This window comes from Lygodium microphyllum, chromosome 2, assembly GCF_053477565.2.
Source record: "Lygodium microphyllum isolate KBCC chromosome 2, Lygodium_microphyllum_v1.1.10, whole genome shotgun sequence".
Taxonomy (NCBI): domain Eukaryota; kingdom Viridiplantae; phylum Streptophyta; class Polypodiopsida; order Schizaeales; family Lygodiaceae; genus Lygodium; species Lygodium microphyllum.
The window spans coordinates 42,992,654-43,015,407 of NC_141136.1; the positions used below are offsets into that span (position 1 = coordinate 42,992,654).

The 22,754-nt window shown below is 41.4% G+C and overlaps 1 protein-coding gene across 2 annotated transcripts; it reads right to left on the reverse strand.

Annotated features, from left to right (window-relative positions):
- Positions 1-512: 512 nt before the first annotated feature.
- Positions 513-4,717, reverse strand: LOC148039671 (uncharacterized). 2 transcript variants are annotated; one of them, XM_087692904.1, is made up of 7 exons: positions 4,325-4,717; positions 3,231-3,603; positions 2,531-3,139; positions 2,067-2,123; positions 1,754-1,903; positions 1,080-1,201; positions 513-844 (listed from the first exon to the last, which is right to left on the reverse strand). In XM_087692904.1, exons 1-7 carry the CDS (start codon positions 4,434-4,436, stop codon positions 759-761), a joined length of 1,509 nt encoding a protein of 502 aa, XP_087549030.1. In that variant the 5' UTR covers positions 4,437-4,717; the 3' UTR covers positions 513-758. The 2 variants fall into 2 exon arrangements, with proteins under 2 accessions (XP_087549030.1, XP_087549021.1); XM_087692895.1 differs by having other exon boundaries at positions 3,231-3,606.
- Between the last annotated feature and the right edge of the window lie 18,037 nt (positions 4,718-22,754).

Consider the following 22,754-nt stretch of genomic DNA (forward strand, 5'->3'; position numbering starts at 1 on the left):
ACTGGTTCAAAATGCTACTAATACTTGAATGGCCAAGTTTTTTTGGGGTTTTTGGGGGTTTGATACATCATGCTAGAGCACAAATTAATGTTGGAAACCTATTCATAGGGCTATGTGTTACAAATTCTCTACTTTATAGTGCCTTGCTTCTAAGTATCTAGCTAAAAAATTAAGGTAGTAAAAGCATTTATATAATATATGCATAATAAATCCACTTCATTAAGTGCATCTATGTTTATAGATTTCTAAAAGAGCAAGTGTTGATATCTTGAAGGCCAATAGTACAACACGTGTTTACTTTAGCATCTACGTGAAAGTAGTCTTACCATGAGAGAGAGAGAGAGAGAGAGAGAGAGAGAGAGAGAGAGAGAGAGAGAGAGAGAGAGAGAGAGAGAGAGAGAGAGAGAGAGAGAGAGAGAGAGAGAGAGAGAGAGAGAGAGAGAGAGAGAGAGAGAGAGAGAGAGAGAGATTCCAAAATTTCATTAGAAAAATTACATTTATAGTTTACATTATAACTTGTAGTTCCCTAAAAGAGTTATCTAAGTTAACTATTGGGAATGCTAGTTTACACTCCATGTTGATTAGTTCCTATCTTTGATTGTGAGTTTGATAACTCTTGAGCACTTGTAACAAAAGGCTTGTAGTGATTGTATTTTACAAGCTAGAAAGTGCTTGAAAATGATAGGATATAGGGACTTCGTTCACATGAGTCTATGCTCATTGTAGGGTATCGGGACTTGATTCACATGAATCTATGCTCATGATACTTTCTTGATCAATAGGCAAGAAAGAAAGAGTACTAGAAAAATAATCACATGTGAATTGCTTATAGTTCTCGGTGAACCTGCATCCAAAGAAACATGAAATGGAGATTTGGCCACAAGTTTGCACTACATTGATATGGAGATTGAATGAAAACAAGAAATCCATATTCTTGTAAGCATAAGTTTTCATATAATATGATGAATTGATTGAATGTAAAAAATGCAAAATTTTCCCTCATCTTGGAGTACACTTAATGTTTTGTTAAGCATTCCATGACAAAAGATTATGCAGTAAAGACAACATGTAGCACTCACCATTAGGGTAAAGTTGGTTTGTTGTTATGTTTTGCCCAAGGTTCTCAACTCTTTGAGATAAAAGTCCAGAGTCTCCTAATACATGTCTAGTCAATTCTTTAATTTCCACAAGCATTTCCGTGCTACAAATACACCAAAATATGTCACCACAAAGTTGAAATGTGAAAGCATGGTAATAACAGGCTCAATCTTTCAAAAATGAAGAGATTTATAACATTTATAAGACATAAATAATTTCCTTTTCTTAAAAGGAACACATTTACCTTATTTTTTGTATTAGTATTGATGTGTAAGAGAGTGCTTGCTTATAATTACAATTCATGACGTAGAGAACTCTTTTCTTAATGAGAAGAATTAGATTCTTTAGGCTACTATTGTATTGTGCGTAATGTTACAAACATTAACTCCTAAACGTAGTGATTGTGCTTGCCACTACACAAGTCTTGGATGGTCATGCATCCACATGCACTTGAACCCCATTCATTCTTGAATGTCATTTGGTAAGCAACAGTAGATAATAAACTCTAACACACATTTTTGTTGGGCCTAACAAACCTTTTTGGCGGGCCTTGAATTGTTTAATCCACCTACTATATTAACCTTATTGCTATATCAAGAGATTCATCTAGGAAAATTCTAAGAATAAATAAATCCATGGAGATAATTCTAATTACCTAGAAGAGAGCATGTGGTCATCCCAATTTTGTGGGTTGTAAAGAAGGCCAATGGAGCTTGCATTTAAGAGAGTGTGCACCACTTCCAATCGTCTTTCGTTCATTAGCGAGTTGCTGGCCATTAAAACGTTTGCAATGATTGACCCAAACCTGTCATGTAGAAATAGTTACATAGCCAACTTCTCAATATCATAAGGATTAAGTTTGAAATGCCAATTATCTAGTTTATTGTACTACTTTTTGTGATTTGACTATAAAAATGGTTATGGTGCAATGAATGATTGACTATCATAACTCCACTTGCAAGCCTTACGTGCAATTTTGGATGTTGTCATTGATTGTCTTGCAACCTCCCTGGGGGCAAAGATACCTGTGGTCCCAAAACATGTAAGTGTTGCATGCAGCTTTTGAATTTAAACAATGCAAATTATCATCTTCAAATGCTTTGAGATACACTTGAACTAAAAGTTAATGAGGACTATAGTATGCCTCAAAAATAGAGCTAGTGAAGGTACCAGACCCTAGCAAGTTATATTCTAAAGGTACCAAACCTTAGCAAGTCATCTCTTGAAGTGTTCTATGTAGCTTTTGAATTCAAATAAATGCTAATCATCATCTTCAAGTGTTTCAAGTCACACAAACTATGACTTAATGAGAACTATGGTATGCCCCAAATTAGAGCTTTTCAAGGTACTTGGCTACTGCATCATTAGACATGTTTATAGCTCCCTAGAGATGAAACTGTAGTAATGTTCCATGAGCTGCAAAAGGTTTCACCTGAATTCATCAATGGATTTTGTAGACCAGTCCTGCTTGTGTTTCCCATCAGCAGAGAGTCGTTCTGCAGTGTCACTTCTCACAAAGGCTATGTCTCCGGTCCCATCAACCAAACACTGGAAAGCCCCTGCATAGCCTGCATATTTGAAGCTGTCCATGGTGCAGGTGCCATTGTCCCCACAAGAGGTGCACAGTCCTCTCCCTTCCAGCTCCGAGGGTGCACATGACTTTCCAAAGAAAGACCGTACAACTGCCTCATCCTTTCCTTTGCCTGCACCAGAGAGCTTCAATGGAGGCCTCTGCAAGCCTGATTCAACCAGAAACTCAACAGGATGGTTCCATCCAGCTGCGGAGAGATAGCCTGAGTGACAGGATCCCAATCCGCGGAAGTCTCTCATGCTCAAGTGTGGGTTCCTGTCACACAGCTTCTTGTTCACAATGGCAACAGCTTTATATGATCTTGAGAAATAGCAGTACTGCTCTTGCATGATTGCCTTCATTCTGTAGTTCATGAAGGCCACATAAGCTAAACCTGCATCAAGGGATATCAGATCGGCATCGCCTTTAGCAATTGCCTGCATACATTCGAAAGCAGTATCCCTCTGAACACTGCAAGCACAAGGAGTGGAAACATTGGAGTGTAATGTTATATGCAATTGGTTTGGAAATAGTCAGTCACTTCTGATGAGTGTGAGCATACCATATCCAGCCATAGCCATAGGCAGAGTTGAGCTGGTCCACAAATCTGGTACAGTCTTCGATCTCATCACGGATTGCACACCAAGTGATGGTCCTGGAGATGTCATCTTCCTCTGGGGTTCTCGAGTCTGGGTCAGAGTCATCAGGATTGTCAGATGGTGGGGCTGAAGTGGGGGCCAGAGGAGGAAGAGAAGGAGGAGGGGCACGTAGAGTCTTGGGTGCTGGAGCCGACTTGCTTTCCTCTACATTTGGAGATGGGATTGGACTAACATGGCCATGTGACCTCTCAGGAGCTTGCACCTGCACCCCTGGGGCAATATGATGCCCCAAACTAGAAGGAGCTTCTGCTGGCAATGGTGTTGGAGGACCCAATCCTGCTGTTCCAACAACCACTCATATGTGTGAGCAGATATTCATGTTACTGCACTTTCATGCTGTGCAAACCACACAGCACGAACATAATGTGAAATTTTAATGAATATTAAAAAAACATCAACATATGACAGTATTATGTTGACATAAAACATCAACCTGATATGGTCCAGGATTCTTGTTATAAACTTTGGATACAGAGAGTGAGCAGATATTGATGATGTGTGAAATTTGCACGGAGTTACAAAACCATCAACGTAAGATAGATTTATGTTGACATAAAACATCAACCTAATATGGACTCTTGTTATAAACTTTGGACAAAGAGAGTGAGGAGATATCGATGCTATGTGAAATTTGCGCAGATATCATTAAAAACATCAAATAAGACAGTACTATATTGATGGTTTATGTTGACATAAATCATCTGAAATCTAATATGAATTCTTGTTACAAAGTCTAGATACAGCTCCACCATCCCTAGGATGGCAGGTAAAATCATGTTGTCCTTGGATACAGCTGTGCATAAAATTGAGCAAAGTTGCAAGAAACTGAATGTTGTATCTGTCTGACCTTGTATCGAAATTCACGTCTATGCACAGATGTCATGATTCATATGCCCATACATACTTCATATATATGTGCATATGAACTCATGTGCCCATATATATGCACAAATATGATAATCCATATGGACAGATGATGCAGTTGTGATAATAGTACCTGCTGCAGCAGCATAAGCTGAGAAGAGAGGACAGAGAGAGGGTGCGACAAGGAAGGATAGGACAATCCAATGCCAGACACACGAAGAAGAAGCCATAGCCGAAATATTCATCGTAGGATCAGATCAAAATGCAGCAATAATTATGCAGAAATGGGAGTAAAAATGAGATGCTTCTAAGGTTTTGGTTGCAGGATTCGAATCAAATGCAGCAAGAGTTATGCAGAAATGTGATCAAGAGGAAGCCATAGTCGAAATCATTGCATGATCAGGTCAGATGCAGCAAGAATTATACAGAACTTGAGTAAAAATGATCGCGTCATCTATGGCTTCTAAGGAATTTGGTTGCAGGATTCGGACCAAATACAGAAAGAATCATGCAGAAATGGGCAAGAAGGATCACCAGGAAGAAGGCAAGGCCTTTAAAGTTTGATCGTGCTTTCCTGAGCCTGGTTCTTATTGTTGTTGTGTTGACGTGCCTGGGCGTGGCTTCGATCATGTGCCTCTCTCTCTCTCTCTCTCTCTCTTTTCGTAAAACCTCTCTCTCTCTCTCTCGTGTCAATTCAACTTTGTATTTTTATCCGTAAAGAAGAGTGAGAATATTTATGTTTTCCAAATTCATTATTTTGTATAACCCCCCAAAAAAGAGAGAATTTATCCATTTTCATTAACCAATGGTGCATTCGAAAAAAACACCGAGAATTTATGTATTTTTACTAAACAGTGGTGCGTTATATTTTTTCAAAGAAAAAGAAAAAGAAAAAGAAAATGTACATAGGGGACTCAGCCCATTGACTCCCTATGGTGGACAAGCTCGCCGCAAAACGGAACATTCGGTGCTTGCCGATTGAGGAAGGAGATTGGGCCATCCTCATCCTCAGATAGATTAGCTCATTGTAATATTCCGTCGTCGATGGAGCATTCGGCCGCCGTTATGAGGATCCCCGCCCCCCCGTCAACGCCGTCGGTTGGCGGAGGGAGGGGGAGTTAAATCACACGTCGACGAGGGAGGGGGGTTAAACTACGAGATGGAGAGGGGAGCCGTAAAGGGGCGAAAGCCTTGAAGGGCAGAGAAATGCTATTTTCTCCCCCTTAGACAAACAGGGGAGACGACCTCTTGCCACCCCCCCTTTGCCCCCATAAGAGAGAGAGATGAACGATTCTCTTAGAGGGAGATTCCATACCCCCCTCCCTAAGCGTCTAAGGGAGCACCACCTTACTCCTTCCCCCCCCCCTTTTTCTACCATAAGATAGAGAGAGAGACCCCCCTTGTTGCCGGCCTGAGGAGGGAGAGAGAGAGAGAGGAGAAGGAGAGGAGGAGAAGAAGAGGAGGAGATGAAGGGAAGAAGAAGATAAGAAGAAGAAGAAGAGGAGGAGAAGAAGAGAAGAAGAAGAAGAAGAAGAGAGAGGGAGAGAGGGAAGGTTATGGGAATTTCCCCCTTCCCCTCCTTAGAGGGTAGCTACACACTCCGTCTCTTCCCCGCAATTTATTTCCTTTCCTTGTGAATTAAACCCCTCGTCGCAATCAAGGGAAGTCACCCCGGCACACTATCTCTCCAACGAGAGATAGAGAGGGAGAGAGAAATTCATAAATCGAAAGTATGCCCCCCAAACAAAGGAAGACAAGCGTCAATTGTAATCCCACATTTGACAATGGAGCCATTGGCCAGGGCATTTCCACAAATACGACTACAACATTGAGTATGGATAATTCATATCTGAATATCCAGGTATTAATTGCCATCTCCGCAGACATAGGGTATGTCGCTTGGCATGTGCATGAGTTCTTTTAACAAACCTGCATTATTTTTCAATAGTTAATGAACTTGTAGGGGATTTTAGGAAATTCTTTCCGTATCCATAGATGATCGAGCATAGACTTACTCATATGACGCATTGAGGTTCGCACAAACCCTTGTATTCAAATACAAACATTAGGATTAAAACTATGATACCTTGAGATCCGTCCAATAGCGAACTATGTCAATCCTATTCGGGAATTGGGCTAGATGCAAGCAACATCTCCAAGCCTCAAAGGCAAGAACTCTAGGGATTAGGAAACCCTTAGTCGAATGAAAGACAAATGCTTCTGTACCTGTTGGGAAGAAGGCTAGATTATTGATCAATATAAGTGATTAATAGAACTTATGTCCTGTACAATGTTTAAACCCCTAACATATGCCTTAGTCGAAGAAGGGTGTGTTACGTAAATTTTACTTAGAACTGCTCGTGATCCCAAGGGGGAGAGCAAACACACAATGGAAAGGTTATCATGACTATTCTTGCAATGTTTGGAAAAGGATACCATTATTTTTGTTGATTGATCAAATAACGTCCTAAATGCTTTTGCATTAAACTGATTGTGGGATGTGAATTGGATGATTATTCATCGGGGAAGTTACTATATATATATCATCTACATCACGTGCATTCAAGGCCTATTTAAAAATATCATTATCTATGAATTTTTTATGAATAAAACATACACTACAAGAATTTGAGCTAGTAGCGACGTTTAAAGCGACGAAAATACAAACAACAAAATTTTCCCCCGTCGTCGTAAAAAGCGTCGTTATTGACGACGCCATAGAAACATCGCTATTGGCATCGCGACGCATATAGCGATGCAACCAGTAAATTTGTGACGCATATAGCGACGCCAATAGCGACGCGAGCAGTAAATTTGCGACGCAAATAGTGATGGTAACAGGAAAAAAAATTTCCTGCACTATTGCATACAAAGCGCTTGCAAACAAAAAGAATGTATACTGAAATCATAAAACTAATACATGAAATAAATACATGATCGCATAAAATGTGATTGGTACAATCATGAAAGGATATCACTAATACATAGAAAATGTCTACATAGATCAGGCGACTAAAAACTAAAGGTGTGTGAGCTCCAAGGATCCAAGGGCGAGCTACAAATCTTCGTCCCCCGAAGGCTCGTCCCGCCACAAAGGAGTATCGAACGGATTCTGCAGAAAAAGAAACAACACATCAATTCACCATACAATAACGCATTCAAATATCTCATGGTAACTACAGACAAGAAAGATGAGTGACTTACAGGGCCGCCGCGTCTATACAATCGGTCGATCAATGCATTGAGACCGTGCCTCTCTGCATATCGAGTCTCAAGGCCTTGCGGATCGTGATTTGTAATGGAGTGCTGCAAAGAAAACAAAATGCTAACTGTTAGAAACATGATTGTCAGTACAAAGAATATTTCAAAAAAACAAACAAGCAAAACAAAAGAGAAACTTACAAAGTCCTCCATCCGGCCTCGAGTTGTGCCCTCGCCGCCTCCCGCTGTTGACTCCAACGTCCTGGCGAATCTGTAGCCTCCTCCCTCAGTCGGCGCCAATTGTCTGCATCTAACCACTTGGGCTTTGCAGCCCCACTCTTGATTGCCTTGCGTGCGTCGGATCGTCTATGTGACATGTATGCACGCATGCAATCCATCATCCAGCCTGTAGAGAATCTATCTACTGCGGTTGGCACCGGAAACTCCTCGTGCAAGGATGCTACTATGTAGTCATTGCTCCCCTCTGGTATGTTCTTCCAATGATCCAGGACGTTGTGCTGAAAAACTTGTTGGCACAACTCTCTCATGCGAGCCATCACCCTCCTCCCCTCATCATTCATGATGATGGCTCCTAACCTACTATCAACCATGTATCCATAACCCCTAGGAGTTTGCCTAAGATGGGTCCTCTCCCATCTTCGTCCACGCTCCTGGGCATATCCAGGAGACCCCTCTACATCCGGTGTACCGACGGGGGTAACCTCTCTCGGAGTGCCACCAAAAGGGGTGCCACCTGCTGACGGCTGCGTAAAAGCTGGAGTAACTGGAGTAGACGTCCCCACAGGTGTGACAAATCCTGGAGACGCAACTCCAGCTGAACGGCGAGACGGAGACACCACATCCATGTCTCCACAGCAGCATCCCCCTGATCCCGATGCAGTCCCTCCCTCTGACCCAAGTCGTGAGCGTCGAGATTGTCTACTCGAAGCTGAAGCATCTGATCGCGCTGAAGCAGATCTAGCAGAGCGCCCTGACGAAGAACGAGACACCTCCTGGTCTGCTATCTCTCTGAATCTCGCGAGCTGGTCTGGAGACATGCTTGCCATCATGTCCTGAAACTCCTCATCGCTCATCCCTCGACTCATCCTGAAAATGTCACCTGCACAGATAAAAAATGGTGTTAGAATAATCAAATTTAAACTATACAAAGCACAGTAATATAAATCATTTTAAAAAAATTCCTCTTAAAATGCATATCTTATGTACCTTTATGGAAGATCTAAACAATGAATTGAGTAATACAATTCTCCAAGAATGAAGTATCCTATGGTCCCATGTTAATCTCCTGACACAACTATGCATACACTAGAAGGTCGATAGACATGTCACCACAAAAGAACGAGTCTGCCTCGTTCTCAAAAACTTCTTGGACTCCTGTATTTCCATCATTGTTAACCGATGCGGGCTCCAAGCTTGCGGCGGCCTCCACCCCTTGTAATATCGACCCCTCTATTTGCATATTATCTTCATCTATGCCCAAAACATCGTTTTGATCATATACTCTCGCACTTCGAGGAGTTGAAGGTATAACATACCACCATCGAGGTTGTCAGGGGTTTGGATAGAAGATTACATGTTCACAAACATGTACAAAGCGAGTTCAAACCATTGTGACATAAACCATGTCGTATTACAATTAGCAAGCAAATGACTCTATGCACCTGTTCACAATGGGCCGGCAACACAAAGGTATCGCGCAAATCCGTCTATTTTTTTTCGGAATCTATTTCGAGAAATCCAGATGGACCTCGTCGAACTGTTGCTCCAGCTCCTCCAAGTACCACTTTGAACCATTGCACATCGAATAGTATCATGGAGAAGCTACGGTAATCCATCGTAATAATACTTTGCAAGTTCCCAAAATACTCCATCTCATCCACAACCGTGTTTGGATCCGTTGCTAGTCGCCGGCTCTCTTACTCAAACCTTTCCATGACACCACAGTCCATTGTGGAGCGCATTTTGTCAATATGCTCCACGCGAAAATGCCGTCTGTGCGACCATGCTGCACTATATATTTTGTACTCTACATTGAAACACTCAAATTAGATGTTGCATATAAAATTTAGATACGACATATTCTAAACCCCTCATCACCTTTAGACTGCATCCCCTCGAGAACTCCCACTCCTCCATTGAAATCTCTGTCCCTTCGCTGGATGCTGCGGTCAAGGCTCCATGCAACCATCGTGTTGACATAAACCGCGGCATCTCCTCCATGCCTTCGGGATATCGAATCGGTCGATGATGCGTACTGCATCGGAATTCAGCTTGCGCTTCCTCTCGATCTTGCCTTGCAATCTGGTACTTGGCGAGCCACGTCTCCATGGAGGCATGGTGCAACATACAAAAGTGATTCACCTTCTCTTCCATTAAGGCATCCATTCTTTTTTCTACCCCATTTCCAACCACCACATCTCCAGTCAGTCTATCATCGTCCTTTAGCGTCCATAGAATTTCATTGTCTGGTTCCACCGTTGGTAGCCATTGTGAGATATGCACTAACACCTCTGACACCAACCAACCTTCTGCCATGCTACCTTCTGGTCGAGCTCGTTGTCGCACAAAGCCTTTTAGGGTTTTCATGAAGCGCTTCAGGAAGAACATCCATCGCGTATGGACAGGTCCAGCAATCTCTACTTCGTCCACAAGATGCACAAGAAGGTGGACTTCTATCGTGAGCATGCTAGTGGGCAGATATTTCTCAAAGAGACAGACCATCTCCACTACTCCCTGCCTCGCGGATTCAATAGAAGATGTCTTAATCTCTTTCTGTGAGATCCATTGCTCCAAAGTCGACAACTTGTAAATGGCCCCGCAAATTTCTGGAGTAAGGCATCCTGCGATTGCGATCGGTAGGACAAACTGCCACAAACGAGAAAGCATTATGAATAATGGCTACTTTTCAAATTGCAAAATGCCCACGCTAATTACAATCCATGGGAATCACAAACCTGACATATCTTATGCCAATCATGGGATTTTAGCCTCGACAATTGGTCATCTTTAGAAAATGCGGACCTGAGAGAACGCATCATACCCGTCGGAGTGCGGATAGACTTGATTACTTGCTTCACAATGTGCTCTTCTTTGGTGGACAAAATCCAAGGAGCGCGAGGAAGCTGCACTCCCCCTTCAGCACTCGACTGTGGCCAAAGCGCCTGCATCTTACCTACCTCCTTCAAATCCATTCGTGACCCTATAGTATCTCTCTTTCCTGTGATGTGGTCCCATAGCAAGCTGCCCACATTCATGAAAATATGCATGGGATCCAACAAAGTGGTTGACCTGTAAGTGGGTCCAATATGGCAACTCGTAGAAAACTGAGAACCATCGCATTCCATTTGGATGTGATTCCAGGTTTACCATTTTCAGCGCGTACCAGCTTGTGGCATTCATACGTGTTGGAGGTCGTCCAAGAAAACCTTCCCTGAGTTCATGATCCTCTGGCAAGAAAGCGGCGTGTCCTTGATATACCATCTTCTTCATGGTTTGTGACCTTCGGGAGTCTAACTGTGGCCCACACAATGGACATGCATGATAACCTGAGGTAACCAGACCTGTAAGGTGAGCCACAACCTAGTGAATACTTGATTGAATGAGATAAAATATAGATATTACCAGCAAGAACGGAGGTCTACTCACCTGAGCACTCTCCCAATCCCGAAAAGTCATGCATCGTCCACATGAGAATGGCACGAATGTTGGCTGACCGCTGACCATCGTGCCTGCTCATATCTTGCACAGTGACCCCCTCCTCCCACAAAATCTTAAGCTCATCGACTAATGGACGAAGATACACGTCCATATTTTTTACTTTGTAGCGGCCCGGGACGAGCAAGCTAAGGATGAGATGTCCTTTCTTCGTAGAAAGCCATGGAGGGATGTTGTAGTTGACAAGCACTATAGGCCACACACTGTAAGAAGTCAAACGCAGACCGAATGGGTTCACACCATCCATGGCGAGACCGAGCCGAAGATTCCTTGGCTCTCGCGCAAAGCCTGGGAAGGTAGAGTCAATGCGGTTCCATGTACGCGAATCCACTGATATTCGTTGTACTCCATCCCTGGACCTATTTTGCACATGCCACGTTGTCAAGCTTGCCATGCCGGACGTGCGAAACATGTGGTTTATGCGGGAGATGAGCGGAAAGTGTCTGAGAACTTTTTAAGGGATGGTTTGCCCTTGCAAGTCCTGTCGATATCTGTGAGCACCACACTTTGGACATGTCTCCATAGTCTCGTATTCATCTCGAAACAGTATGCAGTCGTTGATACATGCATCGATGTTATTGTAGTCCATGCCAAGCTTTCGTAAAACATGTCGTGCATCATCACGAGACTCAGGCATGGTATTTGCAAGTGGTAATATATGATATTTCAATAACCTGAAAAAAAATCATAAAACACCTTGAAAAAGCACAAATGTTTGCAATAATACTGTAAAAAAAAAATCAATGAAGCCTATATGCAAGGTACCTGAATAACTCGGTCACACTCGTATCGCTCCAACCGTATTTTGCTTGCACACTTAAGAGTGCAAGCAATGTCTTCAACCGAGGTACTCGGCACCCATCATATAATGGTATGGATGCTTCCTCTCTAAGCGGGTCAGATGTCTCAATATCCATGGGAATCAATGCATCGATCATTGCCTCCATCTCAGGCTCCAAGATTGTAGGTAGGTCGAGAAGGTTGTCTGTCTCCTCTGGCATTGATGGTATAGATGGGCCTTGCGAGTGGTGGATTGGCTCCTGCAATCCATCCATCGCACGTCCACGAACTCTTCTAATTGGCCGCAAAGGGTGCACTCCCCCTTGGGTCGAGACATCACCCCCCTGGATAGAAAATTTACCAACAAGACCCAATCTTATTGTGTATGGTTTTCAATTAGCTTGCGAGTACAATGCATGATTAATATTAACTTCAAATTACCGTTTGCTAAAAATCCGCAATCGCTTGATCAATGATCTCAGATTGAAACTCGCCAAATCTTCGTACGTGTTCTATAAACAATCAACGTTTTCATCTAATTGCCAACTTGCATTGAGAGCAAGGACATGGGACACGCTGATTAAGATACGTCTCGCGATCTTGAACAATAAGACCTTCTTCGTTTTTCATCTTATCTACATTACAGCAAACGAGGCTTAAATGGATAGCTTTATGGAGATGTACGTCAAGTTGCAAGTTGACCATAAATCTTGCATTGTACATAGTAGTTGAGGGATATATTGATGTTATATCTCGGCCTTGTATCATGCTCAAGGATTTGTTTGTCCCGGTAGATAATTATTTGTTATTGTAAAAAACTGCACTAGAGCTTTGAGTATAAGTAATCCATTTATGAGCATCATTGAGGATCTCTTAGTCTAATAATAAAATTAATGCCATCTATGAAATTTATCAACTATAGTAATAAAATTTATTTCAATCAATTCTACTCATAGTCATAAGACCTGAGAGAAAATATCCTATACTCAATTTAAGGGATTCTTCTTCTATAACAATACTTTTGGGTTCATTTTGATGAAGTACTGCAATGACCATTAGTTAGGGTATCATTTTCTTTTAGTCCTTCCGTTGACTAGTTGGCATGATTTCTAATTTGTTATGCCTATAAAGTTAATACAAAAACAATGAATTATGCATATCACAATTAGATCCCCTACTGGACATTATGAAGGATATGACCAATTTTAAGCCATCTTAAAGAGTCACCAATGTAAGTGGCCCATGGCAAAGCACATTGCATACCATTATCGATAAGTCTATTATCGTGCATCTTAAATCTCCTAATTAGACTTTATAAATGGTATGACTAATTTTTAGTCCCCTTAAGGAGTCGATGTAATGGTACCCATAAAAAAAGTAAAGTGGATACCATTACCATAATCATGGATATGCTATCATTCCAATATATGTTATCTTTGTCTTTCTCTCCCTCTCCCTCCCTCTCTTTCTCTTTCACTCGTATTTCCTCTCCCTCTCACAATATATCTTAACACTCTCCAAAAGCAAAAGGGAGAGGGAGAGAGAGAATGCACTCTCCCTCCCTCTCCCTCTCCCTCTCTTTCTCTTTCTCTCCCTCTCTCATTTCCTTCCACTCCCTCTCCCTCTCTTTCTCTCCCTCTCTCTCCCTCTCCCTCCCTTTCTCTCTTTCTCTCTCATTTTCTCTCCTAAACAAGCAAAAAAGAAAGTGATTCAAACATTAAACAAGCAAAAGGGAGAGGGAGAGAGAGAATGCACTCTCCCTCCCTCTCCCTCTCTTTCTCTTTCTCTCCCTCTCTCATCTCCTTCCCCTCCCTCTCCCTCTCCCTCACTTTCTCTCCCTCTCTTTCTCTCTCATTTCCTAAACAAGCAAAAAATAAAGTGATTTAAACATTAAACAAGCAAAAGGGAGAGGGAGAGAGAGAATGCACTCTCCCTCCCTCTCCCTCTCCCTCTCTTTCTCTTTCTCTCCCTCTCTCATTTCCTTCCTCTCCCTCTCTTTCTCTCTTTCTCTCTCATTTCCTCTCCTAAACAAGCAAAAAATAAAGTGATTAAAACATTAAACAAGCAAAAGGGAGAGGGAGAGAGAGAATGCACTCTCCCTCCCTCTCCCTCTCCCTCTCTTTCTCTTTCTCTCCCTCTCTCATTTCCTCCCCCTCCCCCTCCCTCTCCCTCTCCCTCTCTTTCTCTTTCTCTCCCTCTCTCTCCCTTTCCCTCTCTTTCTCTCTCATTTTCTCTCCTAAACAAGCAAAAGAGAAAGTGATTTAAACCTTAAACAAGCAAAAGAAAGAGAGAGGGAGACTCACCGATGAGATATGGCGAGCGTGGGGCGGCTCCTCTTTGCGATAAAGGCTCCTCCTCTCCTCCGCGAACAACGGTGGCGGCGGGGTGGCAAGTCTTCTTCCTCTCCTTCTCTCACGACGGTCGCTCTCTCCCTCGCTCTCGCTCTCAAAACTCACAAGCCGCAAACACGAAATGAAAACCGCGCGCGGTTTCGGCCGCTTTTTTTCCCTATGGAGCGTCGCTATTTGCGTCGCAAATAGCGACGCTATTAGTGACGCCAATAGCGACGCCGCTATTCGCCGTCGCTAATCGGTGTCGCTACTAGCTCAAATCCTTGTAGTGATAACCCTTTTCTATTCAATCTGTAAATAATCCCTTTATATTATACCCTTCTGTATGTAATTTTTTTATACAAATGATATTTTAAAAAATACCTTATTTTGAACCCACGTGATGCACATATATATTCATGTAACTTACCCAAGGATTATTGCAAGTGCTTGTGTTGGTGGTAAATGCATGGTAGGGGTCTGTGATGACAAATTGCCATGGGAAATAAAGGAATGTTTCCTTGGAAGGTGATATTAAGCTAATTGCTTTGATTGTGCTTGATTCTTAATTGGATTAATTAAGAAAGAATATTTGCACGGGTGGATCATCTCCAAGATAGCACCGTGGATTACCCTGAGAGGGCATTGCTCGATTCACGGAGTGAAGGATGAGTGGTGAAAAGGCCAACTACGAAAAGTGTGTCTCACTCCTAGGTCGCTTGGGGTCAGTGGAGCTCTAGACAACCCTTGCCGAGAGTCCAGAACGGAGTTGTAGATTGCCGTGAGCCCAACATATAGGGCATTGGTAGATCCTATTCTAGATAAAGGATAGAAATTATGGGGCCATGTGATTTGGACCGGGACTTCTATTGAACAGAAGGGATATATAATTCTCCTGTATGGGCAAGAGACAAAGATTAACTTGAGATAACTCAAGGAACTTGTGGACTGCTTGCTCTATATTCGTGTATGTGACATAACTTACGCAAACGAACCTTGTTTCCTAAAAGGATTAATTAAGGAAGCTGATTTTAAATGTCACCATAAATGTGATAGGACCTACTTAGAAAAATAAAGCTATCAAGGGAAGCGGGTGCTCGATAGGTCTGTCCTATGATAGGGTGGTCCCAGAGGACTGGGAGGCTTCTCACAAGGTTTTATCATCGTTTGATCTTTAGGTATGGTTAAGTTAGAACCCGATTCATGTTGTTTCAAGGGACCGGAATGGGACCTAAGCCCTATGGGTAGAGAGGTTGAGTGGCGCATCCCTCTCGTTTCCCATTCTCTTTGAACCAAGTGCAGTATGGATTTTCTTCAGATTGGATATCTATTCGTAAAGTAGGATGTCCAGTACTCGACACTAGAATAATGTCAGGAGTCCTTGACCCCTAGGAACTTAGATTTCAGATCGATCCTATTGGGTTCTGCCGCGAACGTTCCATTGCGAGGTGGACTTGGGAAACCCTAGGCGACAAACCCTGAAACATTCCATGGGAGTGCCGGGCGGCAACACTTAGAATTGTTTCTCGATGGACTGCTAAAACGTACTTGGATAGACGATAGGTGGGCACGTTACACTCATTCAAAGTTGAAGGTTACTCATGCTTCGGAAATCTCCTCATCCACACCACTATTCTCTTAGATACCAAGTTTAAACCAAAGAAAGACTCCTTTTGTTGAGAGTTTGACAATCACACCCATTTGTATGCCTCTTTGTATGGAGCAGTGGGCAAGGGAAATGCAAGTAGTTTAAGAAGAGGTGCCTAAATCCCATAGGCATAGTAGAGAAAAAGGGAACCATCATGAGCCTATAAAGCATTGTACTTTATTATCATTTGAAGATTATGTTGTTGTCCTTTGTTTTTTTAGCCAAGTGTTAGTGTCATTGTCCATATACACAAGATTGTGTTTATAAGTCCAAGTCTTTGATCTTGGAACATAATTCACTTGTGTGATAGTCATTGTTCTTGTCTATGTCTTCATGAGTTTAGTCTTTGTCTTTTAACCTCCATAGCCATGATCTAGATCCATGATTCTGAACATGGTATCAGAGTCATGGTGAGCATGGCTTAGATCAGTAAACCTCTCTTCTAGCCTCTCTTCAACTTTGCTTAGCTTAAGTCCACAGCTAATAAGCTCATTTCTCACCTCCATCTTCATTCTTCCTTTCATGTCTGCCATAGCCAATAGGGCCTACCCTGCTTGGAGCTCTCAAATTCTTCATATAATCAATATCTCATCAAGCTTCCTTTTGTGGACCTCTTTCCCACTTCAAGGTGCTTCTTTGTGGCACCTCATAGTTAGAAATTAATGATCATCTAGCCCAGGATTGTGTGAATTCTAATTCGTTGCTAGATATGTGCTTCTCGGTGGTCATACATCCTGATTTGTGTGTATAGGCTGCCACGAAGCATCCTGTGGACATAAGGCTTTTAAAGCCCACTCTATAGGCTCACTCCTCACCAAGCAACTCCTTGAATGATCCATCCGATGTGTTGCAATCAATGAAAAACTAGTTGAGCTGTTTGCCAACCATAGCCAATCTTCTTCAAGCTCATAGAAACACTTCATTTTCTCACTCCTCCTAGCACATTGAAGTCTCTGCCACTCACATCTGCTCAGTTTCCAACAAGTGCAGCCCTCATTAAGAAGATTTGGAAGATTTGGAGAAGACCCAAAGAACAGCATAAAAATTTAAACTAGTATCTTTTGATACTACATTGCCATTTCTTGTATCTCTTGACACATTCAAAACCAGCTCATTACTGGCCTAAACTTGAGAATTCTGGTGCTAATTTGCTGCTCTTCTAGTCACTTAACATGGGCAAAGACTCAGTGTCCTACTGCTTCAAGGGATTCGACGGGTTTCACACCTGGCAAATAAGGATAAAACCTATCCTAATAAAGAAGGGCTTATGGGCAATCGTCAATGGTTAGGAGAATAATCCTTGAGATGCTACTCTTGTAGTAGCTTGGCAAAAGAGAGATGACAAAGCTCAAGGCATCATAAAGGTTGAGTTAGATGATAGCTACATCCATCTGTGGATACTTGTGAAATCTTTCATGACACATGGGACTAGCTCAATCCAAATCCTGTAAATATGGGCCGTTAATTGAATTCTTTAGACTTGATATGAAGAGCGCTACCTCTCTGGCAACTCACTTAAATTACATGAAAATTATTTTAACTTAGCTTGTAGGAATTAAAATAAAGGTAGATGAGGATGTATGCATTGGTGTTTTGTTGAAAAGTCTTCCTCCTGAATATAGTAATGTTTCCAATACATTAATTAACATGCCAAACCCTAAATTGGTTGACATTAAGGCCCCTTTGTTAGAAGAAGAACATATCATAAGCAAAAAAGAGCCAAGAACTTCAAGAGATGAACAAGTGCTATATGTAAACAACAAGTACAAGGAAAAAAGAGACCACTTGGTTTGTGACTTCTTTTGGAAAAGAACTAGACACATTGAGAAGTTGTGTCATGCCCAAAAAAAGTCTTAGAAGGCCTACCTTGTAGTTGAAGAAGAAGAAGAAGAAGAAGAAGAAGAAGAAGAAGAAGAAGAAGAAGAAGATCATTAAAAGGACAAGCCTCACCAATCCTTCTATTCCCACTACCCTCATTGACATTGTTAGAGTCTTGTATGACCTTTCCTTAATGATTTTATAATAATCTTGTAAAACTCCTCATGTATCCTATGCATAACAACCTCTACACACTTCGTGAGGCCTTGTAACAATCCTTGGATGTTTGCCATGTTTGAGTGTACACACACTTAGTAGGATGTTTTGTTTTTCTTGTAACAGCCTCAGATGCTTCATGTGTTTGTGGTATGCCCACACTTAGCAAGGTTCTACTTATGACAACCTATGTACACTTAGTTCCTTTTTATGGTTGTGATTGAGGAGAGGTGTTGAGAGTTTGACAATCACACCCATTTGTATGCCTCTTTGTATGGAGTAGTGGGCAAGGGAAATGCAAGCAGTCTAGGAAGAGGTGCTTGAATCCCATAGGCATAGTAGAGAAGAAGGGAACCATCATGAGCCTATAAAGCATTGCACTTTCTTATCATTTGAAGAGTATGTTGTTGTCCTTTGTCCTTTCATGTGTTAGTGTCATTGTCCATATACACAAGATTTTGTTTATGAGTCCAAGTATTTAATATCAGAATCTAATTCATTTGTGTGATAGTAATTGTTCTTGCCTGTCTTCATGCATTTAGTCTTTGTCTTTCAAACTCCATAGCCATGCTTTGGATCCATGCTTCTCAACACCCCGATCCTAAAGAGGATATGAGAATCTTGGCAAAAATACAAACTCTATGTCACCTTGCACAAACCTAAAAGTGCCTTGTGTAGGGGTAGCAAAGAATCGATTTGGTCCCCAATTGATAAGGCCCAATTCAAAAACCGCAGCCAAACTCAATTGGAAGGGAATCCAAGTATAGGAAAAACTTGTGGGATAAGACCAAGAAAGAGTGGAAGGATCATGATGAATTGAAAATAATCTTTAGACTCAACCAAGTTGATTTAAGGTTAATTTAGGAAAGGAAAAATCTATAGTCTAATGCTAACTCTCTTATGATTCAACTTGATGGACAGGTCTTGTACAAAGACTATGGGTGGGAAAACAAACCCTCCTTCACCGTGATGCATAATCTCCTAAAAGACAACACCTACCTTATTGCTAACCTGAACTGTATGAGTAGAGGCAATAGGACTAGGAAACGACCTTTGTTCTAAATGTCACAAAGGCAAGGAAACGTTAACATATTTATTCATCAACTTCCCTCGTAATTGAAAATATGTCCAATGGCTTCAAAGCTTCATCCTCTCGAGTCACCTTTATAAATTAACCTTGTTAGGGGAGGACAATGGCGCTAGCCTCCCCCTTGTCTCTTTGGACCCTACTTTGAGGCCTCTATCTTTGGACGATCTGGTGTACTTGAAATGAATAGGTATTTAATAAGAAACATGTAGAACTCCTTCATTGTCTGAAAGTTGATTGTTTCCTGCAGGTGGCAAGAAAACTATCACCACACTAGAAACTTGCTCCATCATTAAGAAATGCAAGAAAAGGGTCTCCAAAGAGGAAAAAAAGAGTTAAACAAGAAGCAAATCGTTGAACTATCCAAGGCCATCATTGTTACATTAGCAAATTGAGACTATACCATCCAGGTCTCTATCGATATGGTCCCATCTAATAGGACCATCTACAAGACAACAAATGATGCACTCCCTCATGAACCACGGACAACTAACATCCCCCTAGGGCATACAAACCCTCTAGATGAGTGGGCCAGATGGATCAAATATCAGAAAATCTAGAAGCAACAAAGGTGCATTATAGACAGGCATAAAAAATGAAACAATGTAATAATGTAATCACAAGGACCTCTTAGGATAAAGGTGGAGGTTAGATTACTTTAAAAATAATTGCTTTACATTCAATCCATTTCTTTCACCTTACATCCATACTTCTAGAACTACAATATGCTTTTCTAGCTGCATATTACAGTTCCTTAGGTGACTTTGGAAAAATCTATGGCCACTTTGTTGATGAGGCCTTTGTGCGTAGATTGCATCTCTTACATTTGTATTCGAAAGAGGCTATATACTAGGTGGACTTTGATCAACAAAATATTTTCCCATCTATTTGGCTAACAGGAATTCATGGGAATTGTTAGAATACTCAGGAAAAAATAAGGTAGAGTTAAAATGTTTTAGAATGTTGTTGATTTTCTTGAGTTTGTTGCATAAGCATTGGATTGATTTGGACTGTGGTTCTCAAAAAATTAGTCCTCACAACTAGGGGGTTTGGTATTATAAAGTATTCTTCAAAGTAATTGTCACATGGATTAAAATGATGATTACAAGGCTAGCCTACCTTGCTAGGAGATGAAGCTCCTCCAAGTGGTAAGACTTTTGTATGTCACCCTTGGTAGTTGTGGTAGTCATTGTAAACAACTAGTATTAGAGTTGTAAGAATGGTGTTGTTAACCCTCAAAAGACCAAGATGAAAAAAATCTAGAAAAGCAAAAGTGGAAGGTAGTCCCAAGGCAAGAGAAAGATAGAGGACAAAGGCACACTCATAAAGAATTTGAAGACATGAAGTACAAGAAAAATTCTCGAACATAGGAGGAAGTGCACAAGAATAGGTGCATCTTAATATTTTAACAAGTAGAGCGCCTAGCGCATTGTAAATAATTTTTTAAAAGAGTGTTGGGCTCTCTCTCGTGAAAGTTGCAAAGAATGAGAGGCGTGAGCTAAGACCAATGCTAATAGGAAGGAGGAGAAAATAGGGTAGAGGAATGGACAAAGGATGGACCAAAAAGGGGATGACCACCCAAAGAGGGGATATTGCATATATATGAAATGAATGAAGAAGCTCATTCTTGTGTGTGGCCAAACTTGTTCTCTTCTTGGTTCTTGCTCTTGCTTCCTTCTTGTGCATGAGAGAGCAAGAGGGAGCGTGAGAGAGGGAGAGCATGTGTATGAGAGAGCGAGGGACCATGGAGAAACTCTTCTTGTACTCTCTTCATCATCATCTTCTTCTCTTTCCCTTTCTCACGTGCATGGCTATGGAGGTCAAAGCTTGGAGCTTGGAGATGGAGCTTGATTAAAGAGCATCTTGGATCATGGAGTTATTGATGGATTTGTGGGAGAAGGAAACTCAATTGGATTCAAAGTTAAGCTCGCTATATTTGTGTGTGGAAGAGTGCATATAGCTATGTGAGAGGTAGCCATAGCTCTCAGCTTGAAATGCTTGAAGTAATAAGAGGTTTGTGGGTCTTGGCAGTTTGCCCGTAAGAGTGACAACATTTTGGTTCTATTGCCGAGACCAATGGATTCAAGCTTGAGTGCTTGCATGCTCTATATCGAGTGACAAAGTAGGAGTTTGTCTCTAAAACACAGTACTTGGATTTAGGTAGAAAGCAAGGGAGTCAAAGACCATTCGATCTCTCTTGTGGATTAGTTTAGGTTTAGAAAACTTTCTATGCATTGGTTAGAGTAGGAGAAGTGTATTTTGATCAGATTTGAGACACTAAGGTTTGGGAAGTAAGGAAAAAGAAGGAAAGGATAAGTCTCTATATAACTAGGAACAAGAGAATAGAGAAAGTAAAAAGGTTTTTGATACATGAGAATGAAAATAGAGTGTAAGGGGAGAAAGAGAGACCACAAAATGTGAAAAGGGGGAAGAGAGAGCTCATTTGCACACCATGAGATTGAGAGAGGGCTATTGAGAGAGAGACATGGAGTTACAAGTCGAAATGCAGAAGCAGTAGAATAGTCCTTTACATTGTCACATTCAAGCACTCCAAGTATGTTCTGAGTCACCCCTAATATTCGTTGAATGAGATTAGCACCCTGGGTGCATTAATAGGCAAGGCATCTGATTGATTTTTTCAATTTCCTACCATTTGATGTGTTTCCTTGCACCACTTCGACGATGACCATAGGCTTCGAATGGCCAAATTATTATCAAGCTTGGACATTTGAGCTTAAACTCGGACCAAATTCAGGCCTTGGATAATAATTTGGCCAAATCCGACGATGACCATAAGCTTCAAATGGCCAAATTATTCACTAAGTGTGTAGAGGCTGTAGTGCATAGAGGTTACATGAGGAGTCCACATTTTGAACTTAAAAAAGTCTATCAAAAAATGAGCTACAAAAGAGGGACTAGTGAGTCCTATCCTTTTGTTCTTGGGTGTCTTCTTATTCTTCTTCATTGTTGTCTTCATCTTCTTTGATTGTAGCAAGATATGCTCTTTAAGACCTTTTCTTAGCATGGAAAATTTTCTCAATATGCCCAGTTTTCTTACAAAAGTCACAAACTATGCTCTTCTTCCCTTTCACATAGAGGAGTTGTTGGTCTCCTCTTGGGATGCTTGTTTCTCCCTTGCTCTCGATCTTCTTTTCCTCTTCTAGGAGAGAGGCTTTGATATCCACAAGCTTCGGCTTTGGCATGTTGATTAATGTGGTAGATACATTATCAGACTCGGGAGGAAGACTCTTGAGAGGCACTCCAATGCAAATGTCTTCATCCATCTTCAAGATGATTCCTACAAGTTGTGTCAACAAGATTTCCATATAATTCAAATGAGTTGCTAGTTATGTACTATTTTTCATGTAAAGCCTAAAAAATTCAATTAGTAAGCCATATTTGGAGGATTTTGAATGAGCTCCAAATAGGGTTTCTAATCGATCCCATGTTGTTTGAGAGGTTTCACAATCATCAACATGATGAATGTAGTTGTCATCAAGTTTGAGCTTGATAATAGCTTGAGCCTCATCATCATTTTTATCCCATATGATTGAAAGTGCAGCTTCCCTTGGTTTCTTCTCTTGACCACTTGTGATTGACCATGAGCCTTTCTTCATTAGGATCAGTTCAATCCTAGTTTTCCATTTATGGAATCCAACACCGTTGAATCAAGCTATCGGTGAGTCCTTGCCTATGTTGAGGTTGCAAGATCAATAGAAAATTAACTTCAAAAATTTCAAATTTCAGT

What these genes read in the sequence shown, in the direction of transcription:
- LOC148039671 (XM_087692895.1), bottom strand. Translation starts at nt 4,436, where the DNA reads ATGAATATTTCGGCTATGGCTTCTTCTTCGTGTGTCTGGCATTGGATT. An exon ending in GACAACATCCAAAATTGCAC is followed by an intron (nt 1,904 to 2,066) that starts GTAAGGCTTGCA and finishes TCTACATGACAG; the next exon opens with GTTTGGGTCAATCATTGCAA. An exon ending in GACCACATGCTCTCTTCTAG is followed by an intron (nt 1,202 to 1,753) that starts GTAATTAGAATT and finishes GTGTATTTGTAG; the next exon opens with CACGGAAATGCTTGTGGAAA.